This window comes from Eptesicus fuscus, chromosome 5 (assembly GCF_027574615.1).
Source record: "Eptesicus fuscus isolate TK198812 chromosome 5, DD_ASM_mEF_20220401, whole genome shotgun sequence".
Taxonomy (NCBI): domain Eukaryota; kingdom Metazoa; phylum Chordata; class Mammalia; order Chiroptera; family Vespertilionidae; genus Eptesicus; species Eptesicus fuscus.
The window spans coordinates 50251156-50276858 of NC_072477.1; the positions used below are offsets into that span (position 1 = coordinate 50251156).

The window sequence follows — 25703 nt, forward strand, 5'->3', positions numbered from 1 at the left end:
CCCAAGAGCTGCATTTTGGATCAATGATTTAAATTTTTGAGCTTTTCAGTTACTCTATGCCCCACCACTCCCTAATGCTTTGCCCAAATAATAAGACTGCTGGGCCTTTGTAGGGATTTAGTGATTTTTCTGAGAGGGATTATGATGTTCTCCAAACTAATCCTATTTCCTTGAAGTTGTAGAGCAGGTTTGCTACTCAAAGAATGATCCACAGACCTGAACCCTTTAGAGAACTGTTTGTTACTTGGTCTGCGGCAAGAATAGTACAGAAATTGAGAGTAAGCTTTTAGAAACCTTTATGGAAATTAAACAGGTAATTGATGGGTACTGGCTCTAATGATAAAATGTTTATCTTATTTTTATCTTACCAAAGCATGGTCCACAACTAATTGAAAAATTTAAAAAAAGAATAAATTGATCGCTTCCTACATTCCAGTTTGAGAATTTACTGTTTCAAGGCTGTTCACCCTCGAATTTTACCAAACTCTGGATTCTTCTGAGGGCTAGTTCCCCAAAATGAGGCCTCAGATACTTTTCTTCCCTTCATTTTATCCACTTTATAATATACAGTTATTGTAGCGATCAGTAATGCCAACATAAAGAATATAAAAAATGGCTCTTTGAGATGCTAGCCGGCGTCCAGGCGCAGGTCAAGGTTGCGCCTACAGCCCGGAAGGGCCGCACAAAAGGTGCCCCGCCAGCCCGGCAGTAAGATTGGGCGGCCGCGCGGCGCATGCGCAGGGTTACTCCCTGAGGGCTGAGAGGGTAGGGGGCGGGACTCAGGGGTTTCAAGATAATGCCACGCCTGCGCCTGCGCCTCCGCCCGCGCCTGCGCCTCCGCCTCCCCCGGGTGCGGCGCCGGCAAGAAGGTCGGCAGGTAGTCACTTCCGCTGGGGCTGCCCTCTGCATCCGGGTCAGCTACGCCGCTACCGCTACAGCTGCATCTGTGGCCGGGGTCCTGGGCTCGAGTCTACACTGCGGTCCGAGGGGAGCGGGCTCCGCTCGGCGCTACCTTCTGCGACCTGGCCGTCAGCCCCACGTCGCCGGCCTGGAGGGGCGAAGAAGACGAGGGGGCCAAGGCTTCCTCCGGGGTGAGTTTGGCCCGGGAGGGCTGGGCATGGTGGGTCCGGGCTGGGAACACGCGTGGGGGCGAGCGTCCGAGGGTCGCGTGCCCCGGAGGGCCAAGGAGAGAAAGCCCGGAGGGCTACCCTTCGTGGGGGGTGCCAGAGAACCTGCCCGGTGGCGCTTCCCGGGTCCCGCCCAGCGTCGGCCCCCGCCCTTGGCTCGGCTCCTGTTTGCTTTTGCCATCCTTGCACCTCCACCCCCTTTTCCGTTTGTGGGGTTGTGCACCGGCTGGAACCTACGGTACCTCCTCCTAGGCCCCCCCCTGCACACACCCCGGTCTGAGTCTGGTGACTGGGCCACGTCGGTCCCCTATTTGTGACCAGCCTCGTCCCGGTGCAGAACAAAGAAACTTAGACTTCTGATGTGCCTCCTACCTTCGGAGAGGAAACACGGAAGCGGCATCTGTAATCAGAGCTTTAAGAGACCTTCCTACTTGAAAAGCCGGGTTTCTGCGTGCATTCGGACGCTATCTTTTGCCTAAATAGCTGGCGAAAAATGGTTTTGGTGTCCTGGGTGCATTTGATGCCACTGGAGATCTAGGTCAACTCATGTTAAATGAAAACTTTATTTGGTTCTATTGCGTTGCTTTGAAACTTCCCTTGTCTGTTCCGGGAACTCTTTTTTTTCTGCCAAGAGCTATTTGGATATTTATAACATCATTCGAGGGCCACACAAAGTTGTCAACTTAAAAATTAGCCAGCTATATTTGGTTATACATTTAATTAACTCACCCCTAATGCCTTGGCAGGGTCAGGCCAAATGATTTCCCTGGCCAGACGTTCCCCACCCCTGGAGGTGGTCATAGCGCCTTCTACATAGTTGAAGTGTGTGATTGCATGTTTCATCCTCACCTTTTTTTATTAAGAGCTCTATTTTCCCTAATGCTTAACTTCTTAATTTTTTTAATTAAATGTCTTCTTTCTCTGACAGTTTGTAATTCGCAATTTGTAAATGGTAAGATTCCTCAAAATTGTAACTGAAGCTACCCAATTTAGTTACCCTGCAGACTATATTCTTGATGATCTTACACTCCTCCTTATTTCTTGTCATTTTACATTTTCTCTGAACTCTAATTATTAGTCTTCATAACCTTCTCTATTGCAGCCTCCTATTGTTGGGCTTAGACTGGAAGCATTACAGGTCCCCTTCTGCAAACATGTCGGTATTGTTGAAGTCCTTAGGCATTGCAAGACCTTCGAAGCTAAGTGTAACCAAATCTGGCATTACAGGCTTATTCTGTATAAAGTTGCCAGTGAACTGGAGACACTGCTGTGTTAGAAACAGTCTAGGTCTGGGAACCAGGATGTAGTGTCATTTGCCTCATATAGATGATAAATCTAGGATAATAACACCAGTGTTTTAGACCTCACAAAATTGTTGGTTGGAACATATGAAATGATGAATGTGCAAGTGGTTAGTAAATGTGAAAAGCACTCTTTGGGAAAGCAGTTGTGTTCACTCCATCAGGAGTAATGCTGGTAGAAGGAGCAGTGAGGAAGGAAGGCGTTTAAGAAAGGAAGTAGTAGTATGTTTAGCCAGATCTGATAAATTAACCTTGGCTGGCAGTGGATTGAAAGATGTCTTGTTAATCTTACCTTCTGTAAAGCAGAATACTAGCATAATACGATGATAGTAATATCCCAAAATTATAATATTTGTAACTATGAGAAAGTGTTAGAGATCAGTTATTAGACTTTAATCCTTTTAAAGGTCTCAGCATGTGTGTTTTATAGGTGGGATAATTATCCTTTGCTTTATTTTCACAATTTTAAGAAAGATCAGCAGCATTATAATTTTTCTTAAATTTTGTGTTAACATTTCTGATAGAGTATCTCATTTCATTCTTTGTTTTAATGGACATATAATTGACATAGAACATATTAGTTACAGGTGTACATGATTTGATATTTGTATATATTGTGAAATGTTCACCACAATTAAGTCTAGTTAATATCCATCACCACACACAATTACAAAAATTTTTTTCTTGTGCTGAGAACTTTTAAGATCTACTCTCATAGTAACTTTCAAATATATAATACAATATATATATTAATTGTGGTCACCATGCTGTACATTACATCCCCGGAATTTATAACTAGAAATTTGTGCTTTTTGGCCCCCTTCACTCATTTTTCTCACCGTCCCATTTCCATCAATCTGTTCTCTGTATCTGTGAGCTCAGTTTTAATTTTTTGTTTTTGTGCTGCTTTTTAGATTTCCACATGTAGGTGAGGTCATACAGTTTTTGTCCTTCACTTAACATAGTGCCCTCGAGGTCCATCCATTTTGTTGCAAATGGCAAGATCTTCTTTTATGTGCTGAATAATATTCCTGTGTGTGTGTGTGTGTGTGTGTGTGTGTACACGTGTACATTCACATATACATACCACATTTTATCCATTCGTCCATTAATGAGCACTTAAGTGGTATCCATATTTGGCTATTATAAATAATGCTGCAATAAATATGGAAATGCATATATCTTTTTGAAATAGTAGATTTTATTTCCTTGGGCTAAATACCCAGAAGTGGAATTGCCGATTCATATGGTGGTTCTACTTTTAATTTCTTAAGGAACCTTTATACTGTTTTCCAGGTAGCTGCACCAATTTACATTCTCACCAACAGTGTACAAGGATTCTTTTTTCTCTACGTCCTCCCCAGCACTTGTTATTTCTTGTCTTTTTTGTACTAGTCACTCTTACAGGTGTGAGGTGACATTCTGTCATTTCATTCTAAAAAACCTCTGTTACCTTGCTTTCAAGGAAGCAATGACAAGAAAGCATATAGGATTTTTCCAGGAGTGCTTGGTGATCTTCATAAACACATAGGATGGCCTAAATTATTTTCCTGTAATGCTAACAGTGTTGCCAAACTCATAGGAAAAGTGAACATAAATATTTAGAATGAATCCCTTTCATTTAAATGAGGAAGTGAAAAGCTTTCCTGGGCATTTCCTTCTGCCCACTGTAATTGATTTTAGCATAGATGTGGTTACTAGTACCTATTCCAGCAGCAGTGTTGAACTACATAATATTAAAGTTACCATGTAAAATTATAATTCAGTCAGTTCTAAATATGATCTTAATATTTAATTTTTGCTTATACTGCTAAGTTGCACTGGGGAAATCCCCTTCTTGGTTGTAAAGGAGGAAATCCATTATCTCCTTGATTTTTAACCTCACTAAAGTGAACGATTGTTTTTAATTTATCTCTATGACCTCCACTCATAGCTGGCAAAAGTAATGAAATGCCCTAACTAACATAAGTGTGTTGATAAATCAGGTTATTCCTGTTGCTTTGGGTTATTTTATTTTTATTTTTTAAAACATATTTTTATTGATTTCAGAGAGGAAGGGAGAGGGAGAAGGAGAGGGAGAAACAGAAACATCAATGATGACGGAGAATCATTGACCGGCTGGCTGCCTCCTGCATGCCCCCTACTGGGGATGAGCCTGCAACCTGGGCATGTGCCCTTGATCGTAATCGAACCCAGGACCCTTCAGTCTGCAGTCCAGCGCTCTATCCACTGAGTCAAACCAGCTAGGGCTGCATTGGGTTATTTTAACAAATAGTCTCTTAAAGTATTATTTCCTCATTCCTTTTTCCCTCATTCTAATTTACAAAAATGGGAAGCAGCCAGTTAAAGTCTAAGTCAGCAATATCCTTCAGTGTTTGTGCTTATATTGCTCCTTTCTTGTTTGTTTCCTGTTATTAGAGCTGCTGATAAAGTGCTTCCAAGAACAGTACTCTCTCAATTGTTTTAACTGTTTTTATCTACCTACTGTACTTTTCCTCCTAAAGTTTGTGATGAAATGTTTAAGAGTGAATATATCCTTCTCTCTCCTCCCCAAACTAAATAGCCATGTTTATACACTCTGCTGTATTAATATCACATGATTCAATATGACCTTAAAGTAAAAATTGAATGAATTGGCTAAGAGAGCTGAAATACTCAGGCTCTCTATATTTAGAGGGGCTGTTTTCTAATGATACAATTGTTCAAGGGGTAACACAGCTAAAAGACACAGTTTGTCTTCTAGACTCACAACCTGGGACACATGCATTTTTGCAATTAAAAACAAATATGAAATATATATATATATATATATATATATATATATATATATACACACACACACACACACACACACACACTGATTATTTTCTATTCAAATTTCTTTTTAAATGGTAGTTACAATCCAGTAAATTGATTTTATGACCAGACCATTGAGCTAAAGCTAGAGGTGTGAGCTAAAATGTAAGATTATTGTACCTTTTCAGCCAATAAAAGGTAAAATGGCAAGTTGTTATAAATTTTTCTCTTTTCACAGGACATTGGCTCTCTGGATTATCGGGAATTTGTAGTTGACATTGAGTCCAAGCTGAGGATGGAAGGTGTAGAACTTAAGGAAGAATGGCAAGATGAAGATTTTCCAATGTGAGCAGTGCTTATAAATGAAAATAAATGTAGAACAAAACTTCAAACTTTCTTTATTCTGATGTCACCTATTAAATGACTATTGGGCTTAATGTTCTGCTTTTAATCTTTTAAAAAATGTATTAAATAAATAAGCCAGGCTTTCCCAGATCATGTGACCAGCTACCTTGACAGATTTGCATTTGTATTTACATTTGTATTGGCACCAATAGAGTTGATAGAGAAAGAGCAAAGGCAAACCTTTTTCTTTCCAATTTTATTGAGAAATAATTGACATACATCACTCTAAGTTTAAGACAGACAACATGATGGTTTGCAGATCTTAGGTTTAAATGATGTTTCCATGCCATCCTGGTTAGAAAACCATCCAGTGCATAGTAAGGTTCCTTAGCAGTTGAAAGGGACTGGTGAGACTGAGTCATACTGAGTCATTGCATAGTACATGATGATAATAGTAATGTGGAAATGCTAATACTCAAAGCAATTACCTGAGTCCCATTGTGAGCTATGATTTAGCTTCATCATACATTATTGTATCATGTATCACATTAAATTCATGCATTTGAATTATATTTGTTTTGTAGGTTTATAATTTTTATATTTGTTTTATAGTTGTATTTAAGGGCAGTTACATAAGGAATTTATATTTACTTTTGTGTTACTGATATAAATATGTAAGTCAACTCTGACGATCTGAAAATATTTTCTTTAAAAGTGTTTTATAAAGTCAATTTTCTACATAATTGTTTTTATAAGCTTTTTTTTTTTAATCTTCACCTGAGGATATTTTTCCATTGATTTATAGAGAGAGTGGGAGGGAGGGGAAGAGACAGAGAGACACATCAAGTGAGAGAGACCCATCAATTAGTTGCCTTCCACACGAGCCCCATCAGGGCTGGGCGTGGAACATGCAATCCAGGTATGCCCTTGACCGGAATTGAACCCTGGAACATTCAGTCGGAGGGCCAATGCTCTATCCACTGAGCCACACCGACTAGAGCTATTTTTAATAGAACTTGGGACTTGAAAAAAAAAATTTTTAAATTTCTTACTTAAAAATTTTTTTAAGAAATTTTTTTAATTTCTTACTTTGTCTTCTAGACCATTACCAGAAGATGATAGTATCGAAGCAGATATATTAGCTGTAACTGAACCAGAGAACCAGCCTGGTAAGAACTTGACACTTTTAGTTTCAGTAAAACGATAGAGTGTGCTATTTTTGAACACATTTCTTTGTCAAGGAAAAAATATACTTGGTGTTTGTTTCATCAGAGGGAACAAAAGATAAGTTGAATGTTGAGGAAAGAATTTTTGGAATACTTTGGAGGTTTTTGGAAATTTCTACACTAAAGGGATGAGAGTAGATCACTTTTGGTAGTAGAGGTGACTATGAGATCTGCCTCTATTTAAAAAGATGTAACTTTGCTGGGATGTACCATCTTGCCATGATGTAGAAACAGCCATGATCAAAATCCAGAGTTGTAAATTAGTGCTTTGAGGTTGTGTTTAATTTTATTTTTCCTCAGGATGAAGTGGTGGACATTTAAACATTCCTTCTAATACATCTTTCGCTTGGTTTACCCATTCCAGGCTCACTAGAAGTTAATGGAAATAAAGTAAGAAAGAAACTAATGGCTCCAGACATTAGCCTGACCCTGGATCCTAGTGATGGCTCTGTGTTGTCAGATGATTTGGATGAAAGTGGGGAGATTGACTTAGATGGCTTAGATACACCATCAGAGAATAGTAATGAATTTGAGTGGGAAGGTAAATATTTCATTGTTTTTACCTAACTTTTATTAATGAATGTTTGTCTTTATATACATTTGTGTTTTTTGTAATGGCATTCTCATAGGATAATTGGAAAAACTTAAAACTTGACAGTTAAAATGAATGATTAAGAGATTTTGTTGAAATGTGTTATTTTTTATAAAGTTCTTTTTTTCCCCTTTTTTACTAAGGTATGAAATTTTGCTAACACTGAATATTCTCAAGGCTTTCAAACTATTTTTAGTAGATTACACAGGTGGCTTTTTTTTTCCTCAATTGCTGTGAAGTTACATTTTTTACATGGTCGCTCCCAAAACATTGCTTGATAATTATGGCATAGTCTTATGTCCACTAAAAAAAAAAAAAGCTTTGAAGAAACATAATTTAGTAGATGTGCTAAAAGTAGTTAAGAGTTTGCAGAGAGAGATTCCTAAAGGGAGTTTTTTGAGGATGATTTTTTTTTTTAAAAATAGGTTTGCTGATATTGCTGCACTTTGTAAACAACCAGCTTGAATTAATGTATACTCTTCAGTTTTATATTCCTCGTTTGTTATTTGAAATCCAAAGGAATTTGCATGTGTTTTGCTTCGCGTGCTTTCTTTAATTAGATAATTGTTGGCTACAGTGTCTTTGTATATTTAATAATTTATAGGTATATACCATCTTTAAAATTATTTTTACTTCAAAGCAGTATTTAGCACTAAGTATATTATCTACAGTGAAGGGTAAGATCCTTGATGTGCTGTGCCTTTTGTTCCTTTTTCCTTCCCTGTTTATTGGTTCAATAAGCAGTCCAGTAAGAAGCAATATTTTATAAAGATACTGAAATAGTTTTCTGCCTATGTGTTTTGTTTCTTCTTTCTTTAATGCATCTCTAGTCATTTCCTGGAAGGATATTTTCCGTTAACTGCTTTATCTTGGAAACAAACAACTAACATGCAGTAGGTTTTCCCTCCCCCCATCTTTTGGTAAGGACTATGATACTAAAATTTTGAAAATCATTACAGCATTAAAAATCATCTAAAATACAATCTTGAAAAATAAATTACACCTAATCATTGGTGCTTATGCTTTGTCTAATGTCAATTTAAAATATACTTTTGCATGTATACTTAAGAATATTATCAATAAATTTCTGCTTTAAAAAACTGATCAAATGAGCAATAATCATTGACTAGTTAACCACTTTCTACTGATATTATAATGTTTGGGGAATAATTTATGTGTTCAATAACAACAAAAAATGATTGGCTTCCAGATAATTAAGTAACCTGTAGTGTTGATAACTGTCAAGGACAGTCTTATTATAAACAGAATCTGGAAAGGCATTGTAGGGCCAGTGTACTAAGATTTTGATGTCTGTATGAATTATCTTTTCTGAACTTACAGATATACCTTGTACTGTGATTAGTGCTTTCTGAATTAGGCAATACAAAAAAAAGAAAAAACCATGATTTCCAAAAGCATAAAATGACTTCATCTGAAGAGAAAGCCTTTCCTTCTATTATGAAATATTTAATATTCCACAGAAAGTATAATGAAAAAGTCTCCAAACATTCTAATTAGATAGCAGAGTGGTTAACATGTAATTTTATTTTGTGGTGTAAGTAACATTTGGAATTCAAAAACCTTTTATTTTGACAGATGATCTTCCAAAACCCAAAACTACTGAAGTTATTAGGAAAGGCTCAATTACCGAATACACAGCAGAGGAGGAAAAAGAAGATGGACGACGCTGGCGTATGTTCAGAATTGGAGAACAGGACCACAGAGTTGATATGAAGGCCATTGAACCCTATAAAAAAGTTATCAGTCATGGAGGTAAGAGATTGTTCAGATTTTTTAATGCAACATCAGAAACCTAATTGCTTAAAGAAACTCTCCCTTGAGATAATATGTAATTTTGAAAAAATAATAAATATTTATCATGTCATTTTAGTAACATAACAGGTTTAAACTAAAAGAATAAAACCATCATTTAAAAATCATTAATGCATGCACTATTGTAAGTTCAAAAGTTATAAGAATATGCAACGAAAATTCTCCCTCCCACCCTATCCCTTGACACCATCCCCAAAACTGAGACTTTCTCCCCTTTTGTATCCATTTATCATTTATATGCAGTGAAATGTTCCAAACCATTTTTGTAGCATTTGCAATTTTTTTCAGCTTCATTGAGATATAATGGACATACAACGTTGTATTATAAGTTTAAGATGTATAGCATGTTGATATGATACACTTGTATATTGTAAAGTGATCACCACCATAGCCTTAGCTAACACCTGCATCAGATTACATAATTACTATTTCTTTTTTGTGGTAAGAACATTTTGAAATCTTAGCAATTTTCAAATACATAACACAGAATTACTAACTATTGTCACCATGCTATACATTAGATCTTCAGAACTTACTCATTTTCTAACTGGAAATTTGTACTCTTTGACACATCTCCCCTTCTCCCGCAGCCCATAGTAACCACCATTCTAGTCTTTTTTTCTGAGTTTAGGTTTTTTTAGATTCCACATATAAGTAATATATTTGTTTTTATTCTGTCTGACTTACTTCACTTAAAAATGTTCTAATCTTCAGTGTATAGTTCAATGAGTTTTGACAAATACCCATATAACCATATATACCCCTATAGCCTACACCCCTAGACATACAGAATATTTTCATACTCCCGCCCAAGGATTACCTCTCCAGTAACCACTATTGTAAAGTCTACCCTCTGGTTAGTTGTACCTGTTAATAGAATTTCATGTAACTGGAGTCATATGGTATACACTCTTTGGTCTACTTCTTTTGTTCAGCATAATGTTTTTGAGCTTCATCCATGTAGTTGCATGCATCCATAGTTTATTTCTTACTGCTGAGTGACTTTGCCTTGCATGGATAAGCCACAATTTGCTTGTCTATTTTTCTTTTGATGGACATGTTAGTTACAAATTTGAGCTATCATTATTAAAACTGCCATGAACATTCTTATACAGTCTTTTGTGGATATAAGTAAAACCTGGCTTTTTAAACTATGATTCTTAATTTACCTTAAAACCCTGAACAAGTCCTAGCTGGTTTGGCTCAGTGGATAGAGCATCTGCTTGCGGACTGAAGGGTCCCGGGTTTGATTCTGGTCAAGGGCACATGCCAGGGTTGTGGGCTCGGTCCCCAGTGGGGGACGTGCGGGAGGCAGCCAATCCAGGATTCTCTCTCATCATTGATGTTGCTACCTGTCTTTCCTTCTCCCTTCCTCTCTAAAATCAATAAAAATCTATTTAAAAAAAAAAACAACAAAAAACCCTGAACAAATCTTTCATCTTTACTACAAAGTAGAAAACCAGTTCATTCCACATTTTTATGTAGGTTCTACTTTACATATTTGTGGGATATACAAAAATACAAGGCTTTCTGTCCCTTCCCCTAAGAAATTTACAAGTCAAATAGGTAAAGCTATGAAGACAATTATAACTTCTGTCAGTCTGTCTTTGCTGTATAGAAGTTTACCTCGGCATTGTGCAAATAGTGCTAGAACGTTAGTGCTAGCCAAAATGCAACTCACTCTGTAGAGCATGTCATGTTACCTGAAATTCTCCTAATGAAGGCAGGGAGCCATATAGGTCAAGCTGATAGGTTTTTATCACGTAGAATTATTTCCACTTAATTTATTCTTCACCAAAGGCACCCCCTTGCTTATTTGTATAGTCTTCATTCATCTGAGAGCAAATCACTTGAATATTTGCAGTTATATTATCCTGCCTAATTTAATCTTACTCAGATGAAGAATTAAAAAAAAAAAACCACCACAGGATAATCTGGATCGGGAAGTCCACAGACATATTAATTCAGATAGTTCATAGGAAGCAGGTTGTGAGACCTAGTTCATGGCTTAAACACAGTATTTTTCAGAAATAATACTTTATTTTTCTTAAAGGAAATAATTAGGGCTATTGTATCCTACTGAATTTATCACTATATTTGTGACTAAGGGATTAAGAAAGATAAGGTTTTAATGTATTTGAAATGTTCAAATCTTTTTAGTGCATGTTTGTGAACAATAGAAAAGAAAGTTAAAGCAAAACTGTTATTGGATATACTTAATATCTAGAGATTACAATTCAAAAATATACATTTTAGCTCTTTTTCTAGAATTATGTCAGAGATGTGATGTTTTCTTAGGTATTAATACCCTAAAATCTTCAAAACATTAGGCAATATTGAACATAACTCTTTTTTATTTATTTTGTTTTTGTTTTTTACATTCTCACCCAAGGATATTTTTCCATTTATTTTTAAGAGTGCATGGAAGAGAGAGGGAAAGACAGAGAGAAATATTGATATAAAAGGAACACATCGATTGGTTGCCACCTGCATGAGCCCTGACCAGGGCCCAGGCCGGGGAGGAGCCTGCACCTGAGGTACGTGCCCTTGACTGGAATCAAACCCGGGACCCTTCATTCCACAGGCTGACGCTCAAACCAGCTAGGGTGAAAATAACTCTTTTTAAAAAAGCATCCACTTTAGCTCAGTTGCTGTGGCTCAGTTGGATGAGCGTCATCCCGTGCACCAGGAGGTTGCTGGTTCAATTCCCAATCAGGACACACGCCCAGGTTGCAGGTTCAGTCCCCAGTATGGGGCCTGCAGGAGGCAACTGATCGATGTTTATCTCTTCAATGTTTCTATCTCTCTCTCCCTTCCTCTCTCTGAAATCAATAAAAATATATATATTTTTTAAAGACTAAATAAAGTACCCACTCTAACCTAAGTTGCATAAGAATGTTTTATTGCAGATATTGTTGTATCGTGTCTGCTTGGGTTATATCGTTATTTTTGTTTACTTGTTAAAACAAGACTGGCTTTCTGATTATGCTGGTTTAAGTGGGTTTCTGTTTTTAATGCCCACCCTTTCCTCTTCAAATGTTATTGTTGTCTTTTTGACAAGAGGGTATTAAAGATCTAAAAAAACCACAACTTTTTGATCCAAAATTTTGTGGAAGGTAAACCACTTATACTCTAACAACGATACAGATGTCCTCTGAAAAATCTTCAGAGTAAAATCATGCTGGTGATTTTATCTTTGGTTTCTTTTCAGGATATTATGGGGATGGATTAAATGCCATTGTTGTGTTTGCTGTCTGTTTTATGCCTGAAAGTGGTCAACCTAACTATAGATACCTGATGGACAATCTCTTTAAGTATGTATATCTTCACAAAAATGTTTGGACAGAATTCCGAGTTAATTAGATGTCCAATTTAAGGAAGTGAAGTTTAGCTGGGTAAAAATTATAAATATCCCAAGTCTGGTTGTTTTTAAGTACTTACTCTTTAGCATTATGAAACTATTTGTTTTTCAACTTGACTGAAAAAATTGTTATTTTAAAACTGGAAGGAATATTTCACATTATCTGTTCCAGCTTCTCTATTTTATAGTTGAGGACACATTGAGGGTAAAGAAGTGACTTTTTTTTAAATTTCAAAATTACATGACTAAATTACATTTAGCCCTGAAAAACCAAATGTAACTAAGCTGACTCAGTTCTATTGTATTTCCACAAAGTCATTCTTTTTCTCCAATTAGTGCAGTTTTTTAAAAACTTTGTTGTGGAAAGTTTCAAACATATACAAAAGTAAAGAGCAGTGTATTGAATCTTTGTATGCCAATCAATCAATTCCACAGTCATCAATTTAGACTTCATTCCCACAATTCAAACTTGCCCTGCTGTATAATTTTGAAGCAAATCCCAGACATCATATCATTTCATCTATGAACATTTCAATGTGTATTTCTAAAAGGTAACTCAACCAATGTTATCTCAATAAATGTAATTAATTTTAAAAATAAACTGAAGATAACTTTTTAAAAAAATAATCATTATACTAACACTGTTAAAACTTTAATTGGTTTTTCTATCATTGAGGGGAGGGAAGGGAACTGTATAATTTGGCTAACCTAGTTTGGTTCACAAAACTGTTATTTAAGGTTTTAATTTGCTTTTACAGGTATGTTATTGGCACTTTGGAACTATTAGTAGCAGAAAACTACATGATAGTTTATTTAAATGGTGCAACGACTCGAAGGAAAATGCCTAGTCTGGGATGGCTCAGGAAATGCTATCAGCAAATTGATAGAAGGTACTATAAATACAAGTTGAAAGCTAGTCTGAATAATTTTTATAATGGCCTTATTAGATTATTTTCTGTTGGCACTTAAAGGCCATGTATACACTTCCTAAATTACATTTATTAATTTCATAGAAAGTTTCTATTTTCTCAATACAGTATTTTTAAATGTTATGAAGGAAGTTAGTTTTGATTTTATAAAGAATAACTAATTCCTTAAAACAGATTTATATAATAGCTCTTTGTTTCTCCTTATTTATACCATGTTGAACATTTTCCAGTAATTTACGTTTTTGGGAAAGGTTAGAGAACTTGGTACATTTTCTATTTTATTACATTCTGAGTTTTGCCTAACATATGTTAGCATATTTTATGTTACAGTGCTTATTTAGCTGTAATCTTTCTTTGGAATGAGCTCTAGAAGTGCATTCTATTGGCAGTTAGTTAGTCATCCATGCTAATGGAAGGAACTTTGTTCCTCTGATTGGTTTGATTTGACCATAACTAATTCGAGCTAGTTTAATCAACTCAGACCCACTAATAGGTTTCTCTTCATACCTAACCATGACATGGACTAGTTCTTGTAATTTCAAAAAAGATCCATAACAATCACTTTATTTAAGTGTGAAATATGTGTGATAAAAGTTATTTGGTCATTTTAAATTATCTAGAATAATGCCTTTCATTTTTAATAAAAATTTTAGACTTTGTAAGAACGCATGAGATCTAATTTATGCTGCCCATTACTGTGGTGATCTCCACCCCCAACTTTTTGCTTGCACAGTGCCTTTCATGGTGTTGAGGAAATTAGTACCAGTTTCTCCCCAGTCCTGAAAAATGTGAACAGTTTACTTCTGTATTCAGTATCAGCCTCTACCCTTGGGTGGCAGAGTCCTGAAGACAAGTGCTATACATAAATGTAGCCAAATGAAGTAAAGTTTATTTCATACCAGTAGGAGGGACCATCACAATTCATGAGTGCATTATCTTGTATTTGAAGGAATATCACATCTAAATGAAAACACTTAGATGAGGGATTTTCAATTAATTTTTGTTTAAACTTCCATATACTTGCTGATTGCTTAACTTCTAACATTAGAATTTGTAAAGCTTGTTAAATTTTTCTTTTTTTTAACTCCAGGTTACGGAAAAACCTAAAATCTCTAATCATCGTACATCCCTCTTGGTTTATCAGAACACTTCTGGCTGTTACAAGACCATTTATTAGGTAATTTTTTGAATGCCATTGACACTTTTAAAAAGCAGGAACACAAACTCCTTGTATGAATTTCTTGTCAGTGCTGTTGGTCAGAAATATTGAGGTAATTATTTTTATTTTCTTCCATAGCTCAAAATTCAGCCAAAAAATTAGATACGTCTTTAATTTGGCAGAACTAGCGGAACTTGTCCCCATGGAATATGTTGGCATACCAGAATGCATAAAACAGTATGTTTTGTTTTCTTTCTTTAATTGTATTGGATCTTTATATTTTGATGTGCAAGAGGTAAATATTTTTAATACTCATTTTTTCTCATTTCATAGATTGTAAGTATTTTGTAACTTCTCTTGTTTTAGTAACAAAATAAGAGAAGAACAAGCTAGCCCTGGCCAGTGTTGCTTAGCAGTTAAAAGTGTTGGCCTGAGCACTGAAGGGTCTCCAGTTCGATTCCCGGTCAAGGACACATACCTGGGTTTACCTGGGTTGCAGGTTCAATCCCCATCCTTGGTCAGGGTGGGTGCAAAAGGCAGCCAACCAATTGATCTCTCTCTCTCTCTCTCTCTCTCTCTCTCTCTCTCTCTCTCTCTCTCTCTCTCTCTCTCTCTCACTCCCCTTCTCTCTCCCTCCCTTCCACTCTCTAAAAATCAGTAGAAAAAAATATCCTTGGGTGAGGATTAACAAAACAAAAAAAGAAGAAGCCATTTCCCAGCACCTTCCCCATAATTCACCATTTTCTTCAGTCTGTCAATTGAAGAAATGGGAAGAATTATTTCTGGTTATGATTAATTTATATTTATAAAGACTGGCTTACAGTCTAAGAGATGATTTCCTGATTGGTCAGTGCTAAAGAACATTCTCCAAATTTGGGCATGCTGCTCTCCTAATTTGAGTAAAAGCTTGTTATGACATTGAATAATATTAATAGAGAAATAAAATGTTATTTAGATCAGCATAGCCTTAATACTTTCCAGTGACTAGAATTTATTCTGTTTACCAAATTAACTTTTATCTAACTTTTAAAAGGTCTTGGTAGAGGCTTTTAATGTAAAGTACTTGAGTATCACGGTGCTATAATGTAGAAAAAGTGTCTTTGTTAATCTGAGATTTTAGTCTGTTGAATGTGTCAAAGCCAGAATTCTTCTATATTACTGTATTAAATATTTTTTGTTTTGCCTGCAAACCTAAATGATTTTATTTTAAGTGCCTTTTTTGAGTTTTTGTTTATCTTTATAACATGTGTATTTACTCAAATAACTTTTCCCTACCAAGGTATGAAGAAGAAAAGTTAAAAAAGAAACAAAAAAGGTATATGCACACCTTGACTGGGTTGCATCTAGACTAGTCCATTTGCATTGCACAGACTAACTCTTCCTTACCGGTTGGTTAGCTTATAGACAAAGATAATAGCATTTGTAAATATAAATACACCCCAGAATCTAAATGCAGAGTGAATCCAAAGTTCCTGATGCTGCCTGTGGCTTGGATTTACTCTGTTTTAGCAGCATATATATTGCCAATTAGTAATTAAAGGCCACAGCCTGTGCTCCCTCCTTTTCGGTATAAATACTGATAGTAAACCAGAGGAATTACTAAGAATACAATTTGAAAAATCAATTATTTTTAATAATTTATCATTTTTTACCATATTTTTTTAATCTGTAACTTGTGCTTTTAAATTATTTGTGCACTTTTTAAAGAAGTTATTTTACTTTTCTGGGGTTAATGATTATATTTAAAATGCACATATTCTTTGACTAACCAACATTGATTTCTTTGTATGCTTAAATGGCCTGCTAACCAGTCAGATTCTACATGTGATAAAATACCTAAAAGATCAATGTACCATTTAATAGTTAAAACACCCCGCTTTCCATCTTAAATTTAATTTTGAATACTTCTGCTTTGAGCATAACAAACTATTATCTATTAATACCTTGGCATAGAAGATGAAAGGCAAGGGTATAAAACAGCTACATTTTATATAGTAATTTTTAAAAGTGTAGGATTTGGATCTAACTTGGTAATGGACTTAAAATATTGATAATTAAATTAGCAATACAGTTTAATGCAATCTTTCTTAAGAGTTAGAGAGATTTATGTAGTTACCATTTTGACCATTCTAAAGAACCAATTGTAAGTAACTGGAACTTGAACATTCTTAACTTGGGACATATTTTGTCTCTGTTGAGCAAAAATTCAGTTGACCACGTGTTAGAATAATAGCTTTACATTTCTATATGACACTTTACAGTTTATCGAATAGTTTAATAGAGATATGGGCAGTGATTTTTAGATCTTGCTAATTTCTCGTTCCTTTCTAGGCATTGGTGTACATTTGCTAGATAAGGGGCTGAAATTAAAAATATAATCTGTAATTGTAGAATATTTTGAAGCCAGCTGCTTCATGGATTTCAAAATGAATTGCCTTTATTGATGAAATCTGCTGTATTTTGCCTTTTTACCAAGTTCTTAGTATTTAGTTATCAGATTTAGGCATCAGAAAAAAGAAGTGGAACTGTACTTTTTATTTAAATGTATTGTTTGGAACCTAACACTACTATTTTATCTTGTTGGTTGTTGTGGGTTTTTGTTTTTTTTTTATGTTCTCTTTTTTTTTTTTTTTTTTTTTTGTTTAACCTTAATAGAATCATTATGTATGTCTTTTAGGCACTTCTTAGTTTTTATATAAAGCTTAACCTTAAAAAATTCATAAATGTGTGTTAGCTTGAAAATGATAACATTCAAGTTTTAAAAATAGAGGGGCATGTTTTTAAAACCAAAAGTTATCAGTCTAAATGTGGGGTAGCTTACCTAAAGTGAAATCTCTATGATGAGTGAGTACTGATGAAAAGGACAGTACAAAACTGAGCATTGAAGTACAGTCATGCGTCACTTAACGATCGGGAGGGATGTGTTCTGAGAAATGTGTCATTAGGCTGTTTTGTCATTGTGTGGACATCCACAAACCTAGATGGTACAGCCTACTGCACATCTAGGCTATATGGTGTAGCCTATTGCTTCTAGGCTATAAACCTGTACAGTATATTGCTGTACTGATACCGAACATACTAGGCAGTTGTAACACAATGGTAAATGCTTGTCTGTCTCAATAATTCCAAACATATCAAAGGTACAGTAAAAATATAGTGTAAAAGATAAAAAAGGGTACACCTGTACAGGTCAGCTATCATGAACGGAGCTTGCAGGACTGGAAATGAGTGAGTGGTGAGTGAATGTGAAGGACTAGGACCTGACTGTCTCATGTGTGATATGGCCTTACAGTGTCACTAGGCGATAGGAATTTTTAGCTCCACTACAATCTTGTGGGACATTTGTCATATATGTGGTCCATCCTTTACTGAAACATCGTTACCTGGCGCATGACTGTAGTGGCATTTTAATATACCACTTAACAAAATCATTTTTGAAAGAATTGTTTTTCTACCACTCGCTTTTTACTTAGATCCCTACACCAGCTATGTTACAATCCAACATTTCAGTATGCACTGTTGTTCAGGATGTAAAGTTCAGTAATTTGAGGTTATATGCATTTGTACATAAATATTTTATAATTTTTCAAGTAACAACAGTTAGGTTTCTTGTCAGTATTCTCTTGACTTTAAAAATTATCTTTCCTTATTGGGGAAATGTTTGGTAACCTTTTTACTGTGTCTGCTTCTTGGCAAAGCTTTGTTTTTAACAGAATAATATTCTATGCTAATAGTAATCATTATTTTTAAGAAGAAAATTATTCAGTTGCTAGTGTTTTATTATCTATATTGTTTTTCATTAAACAGAGTTGATCAAGAGCTTAATGGAAAACAAGATGAACCAAAAAGTGAACAGTAAGTTTGGCATGTAGTCCAAACAAGACTGAAGAATGTGCTGATGAAGCAGTGCTCTTTTTTGCATTTATAATGCATTTACTGGCCCTGATTTTTATGTAACCTGTTACAAAATCGACTTGACTTTTTCTCAATGGACTTTTGTATAAGGGACTGTTCACTACTGTTTTGGTTTGCAAATCTCTTGAATTTAGCTCTTTACTAGCTAATGATATTGTAATCATTTTATATTTTATATTGCGAAAAGGAGAGAACCACATTTTATATAAAGTGGTTTTTGCATTTGTTTATTGAATGATGCGTCTTCTTCAGTAAAATATTTATATGCCTAATTGGTCAAGGAAAGAGATAATATATATTTTTATGTTTTGAGCAATATTTTTTAATGTATACCTGTCTTTTAGAAGAATATGCAGATAAATAAGACCATGATTTTGTAAAGTGCATGTTAGAATTTTTGTGTTTTATAAATGGCTAACTACATTTCTAGGGTAACTTAAAAAAAGGAAGTGGCTCATAGGGTTAGGGACAATTAAACTGGTTCTCATGAATACCCAAAGGTCATGCATATAATCTAAGTAGGTTAGTACCATCCTAAGCTTTTTAAATCACTTAACATATATTGTTCCTTAATTCAGAAGCACAATTATAAGTGTAATGCACACTTTTTCCTTTTTAAATTTAAAGACAACTTTAAAAGCCAGTTTTAGAACTGGAAAATTTAAGAGGCTAAGAATTGAGGTTTGTACATATATGTATATATGGGACATTTTATTTTCTGGCCAAAAGACAGACCTTTATAAAAACCTTAGATTTGTTCACTAATGTGAAGTAAGCTGTGCCCAGGGTATCACTGTTGTGAATTTGTGTGGGTGCAGTGTAGTATTCGGAGAACGTGATGAGTTATCCACTGTCACTACTTTTTTGTAGAAAACAGGAGCTGCTTTTTAAATTGCTCCCAATGTGGGCACTTTACCAAAATACTTCCATATCAGTTATTTGGACTTAGTAGGTAGTCAGATACAGTGTGTTTTCACATTTCCTATAAGTTAAGCTATTTTCTAAATCTTAGAGCATCATTGTATTCTACTGTTTTGGATGACACATTTGATATAGCATATAAACTCCTTGTTTAATTTGGTAAATACCTGGACTCTACATTGAAATCAATTGTACTTACGCCTCCAAAAAGAACTAAATTTACCCACAAAGTCATCCTAAGAGAGCCGATGGGTCTAATGTTCTGTCATATACTTGTGTGACTCATTCATTTGGTAAACTCCTAATTTGAGGGTCACATCACATTCCAGTCCTTCTTATAAGGTAATTTACAAGAGTGTCCTGGAGTGGCATAATTGAAGTGGATGAGAGCTAAACTTTAAGGATTTATTCTATCCTGGACTGAAGACACGTGGCTTTTACCATTTCCACTTTCAGTATCAAGTTCCTATTACAAAAGGGAATTTTTCTTTACTTTTTGTCCTCTTTAGTCATAAACTTGCATGCTAACTTAAGTCCAATTAAGGGGGATGCTGGAGGATTCCCAGGATGAGATGCCCTCAGTTGCCTCCTAACTTGACTTGGATCCAGCAGCTACAGGCAGATCCCAAACTAATGTCACTGTAGTGAATAAAATCAAACCCTTATTACTTGCTCAAATGTTAGAAACACTTTGTACTGAAACACCAAATTAACATTAATTTAGGTATTCCTTCTGACTTCACTATATAACGATTATGAATAAAGGATAACATTGAATTTCATTGTGATTAGAGTCTATATTTGTAGAGTGCTTTAAGTAGCCTTTTATCTACAAGTGTTCATCTGGCTCAAAATGGGCTGAGCTTTATTAAAATGGGTAGTTTTCCTCCACATCAAGTACCCAGTTCAGTTTCAACTTTATTGTGTTTATTGACTTTTCCTTTTGTAAGCATTGTTTCTAACTACAGATACAACTTGTTACAAAAATGATGTGTTCTTTAAATAATTTTTAAAAGTAGAATTAGCCTGTATTCTATTAGAACATTAAGATTCAGAGGGTACAGTGATAACACTGGAATATAACAAAAGGGATGTGCTGTGAATCACTAGATTCAAAGGATACCTGCTCTAACCTACACCTTAATGGAATCTTGTGCCCCATAATAAATGTTTCATAATTTTAAGACTTAAGTAGGTTAGAAGAAAAGCATTTATTAAATTTGTAATTTGTAGCTATGTTAACATTTCCCCAAAGCACTCAATTTTAATTTTACACTGCTGATCAAGATCAAAGTACATATATTATTTTATCTTTCTGCTGGGGTCATGGATCTAACTTAACTGGTTTAATTTGATGAATCTTTCACTTTTTGTGTTATACTTGGGCTCTGAGTGCCTTTTTTTAGTCAGTAGTTTCTCATATAAAGTAATTTGTGTTCTACTTGGTTATAATCCTAAGTACCACCAAGGAAAGATGCTATATTGACCCCATAGTTTAAGCTTAATAGTCTTTAATTCTGGAAATCGGGGAATATGTAATAAAGAAATATGATTGCAGGTAGTTGGAAAAGATAACAAAACAAGGAAGTAAAAGAAAGAAAACTATGAAGGGGTAAAGAGTTAGCTGTTATCTAAGATGCCACTGAACGTGTCCTTTTACAGGAAGTACTGGAAGCTGTTGGTACCATTTTGTGTATCCAGCAGGAAAACCTGCATGCTACACACAGAATATGCGAAGGGGGGAAAGGCTGATAATACTTATAATGATAAATCATATTTTCTTCTGCTATGTCCCTTCATACAGAAGCAAGTTTGAACAAAGAGGGTCAGCAATTTATAGTGTGCAAGTTAAAGTTTAGGACTAGGTTATTTATCATATGTCATGGTTGGTAAATATTAATGTAGTCTTCCAAAATAGACATCACTATTTAGTAACTGCACTGAATACTGAAATCTGCTGATTCACAAGTATATTTTGTTAGATAGGAATTCTTCAACTGTAATTCCAGAATTTAAAAAAGTAAGAGGTCTGGTTTTTGATAGAGACTTTGTAAATGGCTCTATAGTGTTGCTATTTAGCTGTTTTTATATGAGTGCTCAGGGAATTTGAAAGTGATTTAATGCAAGCAGTGGCTTTTTAGATTTCTTCAATAATAGATAAATTAGCATTAGGATGTGTCAGATAGAACAGGCCAGTTTCCTAATGAGATTGGTAAGGTTGTATATAATGTGACAGCAGCTTCATTCCCTTTTCCTGTGTCATATGGAAAATTGCTAATATGGTTCAACCAGAAGGGAGGAGAGGTTAGGCTAAAAATAAGAGATTGCTACCCCATTCTTTGTTTTCAGGCCTATATTTTCCCTTCATATTCAGATTTTTGAGAAATGGATTATAATTCTCAGAAGGATGGGTAGAAGAATTACTGTACTTACAGTAATAGACCAGTTCTATTAGGTTTTATCTTTTAATAGGGAATAGGAATTATGTAATTTGAGCTGCTGAGAGAGTAAAGAATTTAGACTTGCATAGGAAAGTCAGCAGGATAGGGAAGTAGGAGACTATCTACTCAATGTTCCAAGCACAGAAGAATTACCCACTGGCCTTTAACTCCCCTCTTCCTGTCCCAAGATTCTGAATGAATTCGAGTTAGACCTATGGTGAGTCCCTGTAATGCAATTTTCCTTTAACGTCCTAAATAGTAATTGAAAATAAGGTAATGTGTTGAGCAGTAAGAAGTGACACTAAAATTTGAACAGAACTGTAACTTTGTTATATATGACAGCTACTTAATTTCTTACGTTTTGAGAACTACTTTAAAAAATGCTACAAAAAGTTCACATGAAGCACTTAATAAATCAAAGACCAGATGAAAATCAAGGTTTAATGCTTTCAAATTAAAGAATTACAGTAAGCTGTCCATTTCAGATAGCTGTCTGATTCTGTCTTATAAGACATTCTACAAGAAGCTAAGACATTGCATTTAAAATTTTTGTTTCAATATTCTTTTTGGATAAGGAGGAACTTGGAAAACATAAATTAGCTACTCCACTGCACTTTTTGTATATGAACTTTCTAAAGTTTGCCCCTTAAACAGTTTATTTACATACACCTATCTAGTAAATATTGGTGCTGTTCAAGGCCACTACTTGCATAGCCCTTGGGGCATTCAAATAGAACAAAATTCAGGGTTTGTTCGATACTAACACACTTTGATATGTATTTCAAAAATTCAAATATTTTTCTTATCGCTGGTTCACATGTTGCCATTTAAACTAAATTAATGTACTGTGATCATTTTACTATTCAGATGCTATTTACTACTATTCAGATGCTTTTGCCTAGCTTAGTGCTTTCATTTTACAGTGTTTGAGAAATTCAGTTCTGATTGATGGTTGTGTGTGCAAGATGTTTATGTGGTCCCTGTTAGAAATACTAGGGTTGGTATTGATTTACTAAGGAGATGTAATATTTTATTAAGGAATACAGTAACTTGTGTCCTGATCTGTTGCACATCGTATTTTTGCAACGTTAATGAATTTAAATAAATTAATTGGAAAGTTTGTTTTTGTCTCATTTTATCACATTTTTTCCGTCTTCCTTTATGCTACTGGATTTTTACACTGAGTTATCTTGTCTTTCAAATCGTTTTAGACCGTTACTCTCGATTCTCTTCCTATAATCTGGTGCTACTTCATATTTATTGTCCAGGGGGGTGCTTTTAATTTTAATACTATCTTTTTTGTCTTTGTTTTTTAAATAAATTCCCAGATTTTATTAAAATTCTTTAAGATCTTTTATAAATATTGACAAGATCTGATTAAATTGAATTCCAAGCGGGTATTATAATTATGTAATGAAGGTTTTGTGTGTTTTTTTTCAATTACAGTTTGCATCCAACATTATTTTGTATTAGTTTCAGATGCACAGTATAGTGGTTAGACAATCATCTATTTTACAAATTGTTCCCCCATTAAATGTTATCTTAACTATAACCAAAATTTGTGTTTCATAGTTTAGAATTCTTTCAGTTAGTGGGCAATCCAACGATGAAATCAGTTCAGTAAGTGGCTGAAACATGGTACAAATGACAACCTGTATAGCTTATAGACCTACTTGGAGGATCCATCTAGTAGTACTTATTTTGTATTTACTCCTTAATCACTAGTCAGCCACTTAATGGCAAACAGCTGTGCACATTACTGATGCTTTTATTCCATAGGACAGCGTTTGGGATTACATAGACTCAAAATACAGGGTGTCCCCAAAAATGTATACACACCTTGAATAATTATTAATTCCAAGGGGTTAAATCTAAAAAGAAACATCAATTGAGCTATCAGTTGTTAAGTGTATACATTTTGGGGGACACCCTATATAAGAGTATTTGTCTTGCATTGGGAACAAATATTAAATACAAATTCTCCCAAATTAAAGTTCTTCATGGATCACAAATTGAAAGCTTTCTGGGCTAAATTAATTGCAGCCCTATTTTGAATGGTAAATAAATTCCTGGTATAATTTTAAGAATTTGTCTTAAGTTTAGCACTGCAAGGTTTTAAACAGTATTAACCCTGAACACATCTCAGGCATAAAATATGACTGCCTTGCATTTCCTAATTGTGCATCTTACAGTGGAAAAGGTTATTCTTAAAAGTTACAATTCCCTTATGAACGATTTAGTAAACCTGGTGAATTACTGGAAACGGTTACCTGTCCACGGGCCCCACGCCCCTCCTCTCTCCACAACTCCGCCCTCCCCTCGCAAAACTTGTGTAGCGTTCGGGAGGAGTTGGTGGGCGGGGCCTTCCTGGCCTCGCCGTGACGCCACTTCCAGGTTCTGCGAGCACTTCCGGGTCGTTGGCCTCGTTCTGCGGTTTCTGCTGCGGCCAAAGAGGTGGTGGGGAATAGGTGATAGGAGCCGCCTTCTGGGCTCCTGGCGGTGCTGATTCTGTCTGCTCCGCGGCGGGAGGCGCCTTCCCCACAGGTACGAGCGAGCCGTGCCCGCGCTCCCTGCCCCGCCCCCAGTGCCGGGGCTGCGGTCGGGTGGGTCTTTTCCGAGGGCTGCAAGGAGGGTGAGGCCCTTCGCCCTCGAGCCCCGGGTCGACCTGTTACCGACTTCAGTGCCGGGACGGCCCCGCGGCGGGTACCCGGGAGGAAGGCGGCGGGAGGCTGTTCTCCCCCGGCGCCCGCCGAAAGGTGCTAGGGGAGGCCTGCGCCCAGCCCCGCCCAGGTGTGGCCAGGGGAAGGTCTTACCGCGTCCCCGGTTTGGGGGTGGGGGCCCGAATCGGAGCGCGCGCCTTCGTTCTTGTGAAGCCCGCCTTCCAACTTCATGCGAACTTCGGCAAAGGAGTGCATTTAACTGGATAGTTTGATCAAGGACTAGGACTTTGAGTTACTTCCAAATGAGGGACCTTCTAATTTAATTTTCCTTAAACTGCAAAACGAAAGAGTAGTAGATTTGTATGGCTGATAACATATCTACAATATTTCAACATTGCAAAGGAATTTTTAAGATCTAAAATCATTAAAGCAAGTAATGGTATATATTATAGAAATGATCACCACCACCATAGTTTAAATTTGTTTTTCTTTGTGGTGACTTTTCAGAACTTTCTTAGCAACTTTCAAATATGCAATACAGTATTCTTAACTAGTCAGCACGCTATATGTTCGTGATTTTCAACCGGTGTGCTGCACAATTGTAGTAATTAGTTTATGTGTGCCATGAGATGAAAAGGGTTGAAAATCGCTGCTATATATTATATCCCCAGGACTTACTTTATAAATGGAAGTCTGTAACCTTAGGACAATTCCCCGCCCCGCCCCCCCCCCCCCCTCCTCCCCCCCCCAACCATCACTCTGTTGCGTGTATCTGAGCTTAGTTTGCTTGTTTTGGGGTTTTAGATTCCATATGTAAGTGAGATCATATGTCTCTCTCTGACTTACTTCACTTATCATAATGCCCTCAAGGTCCATCATGTCGCAAATGGCAAGGTTTTAGTCTTATGTTATGGCTGAATAGTAAGTATTTTATTGTGTATACGTCAGGACCTCAAATAAAATCGTTTGATTACAATGTTGATGAAAAAAAAATTGATTCCAGGCTAACACCACTATTTGTGTGGAGTTTGCATGTTCTCCCCTTGTCTGCCTTGGTTTCTCCAGGTGCTCAGGTTCCTCCCTCATCCCACAGATGT

The 25703-nt window shown here is 35.9% G+C and overlaps 1 protein-coding gene across 4 annotated transcripts in view; it reads left to right on the plus strand.

The window, feature by feature from the left end:
* The first annotated feature begins 849 nt into the window (after nucleotides 1-849).
* The window catches only part of BNIP2 (BCL2 interacting protein 2), a 33115-nt gene continuing 8261 nt past the window's right edge, over nucleotides 850-25703 (plus strand). The window contains exons 1-12 of one of the 4 annotated variants that reach the window (XM_054716191.1): nucleotides 850-1091; nucleotides 5463-5569; nucleotides 6671-6738; nucleotides 7160-7336; nucleotides 8984-9160; nucleotides 12432-12534; nucleotides 13340-13471; nucleotides 14601-14687; nucleotides 14808-14906; nucleotides 15036-15168; nucleotides 15949-15984; nucleotides 18477-18489. In XM_054716191.1, the coding sequence (XP_054572166.1) occupies nucleotides 5520-5569; nucleotides 6671-6738; nucleotides 7160-7336; nucleotides 8984-9160; nucleotides 12432-12534; nucleotides 13340-13471; nucleotides 14601-14687; nucleotides 14808-14906; nucleotides 15036-15168; nucleotides 15949-15954 (1032 nt within the window). In that variant the 5' untranslated portion in view covers nucleotides 850-1091; nucleotides 5463-5519 and the 3' untranslated portion in view covers nucleotides 15955-15984; nucleotides 18477-18489. Of the gene's footprint in view, nucleotides 1092-5462; nucleotides 5570-6670; nucleotides 6739-7159; nucleotides 7337-8983; nucleotides 9161-12431; nucleotides 12535-13339; nucleotides 13472-14600; nucleotides 14688-14807; nucleotides 14907-15035; nucleotides 15169-15948; nucleotides 15985-18476; nucleotides 18529-25703 lie in introns of those variants that run through there. The other 3 variants (XM_028142021.2, XM_054716192.1, XM_008139174.3) reach the window with 3 other exon arrangements.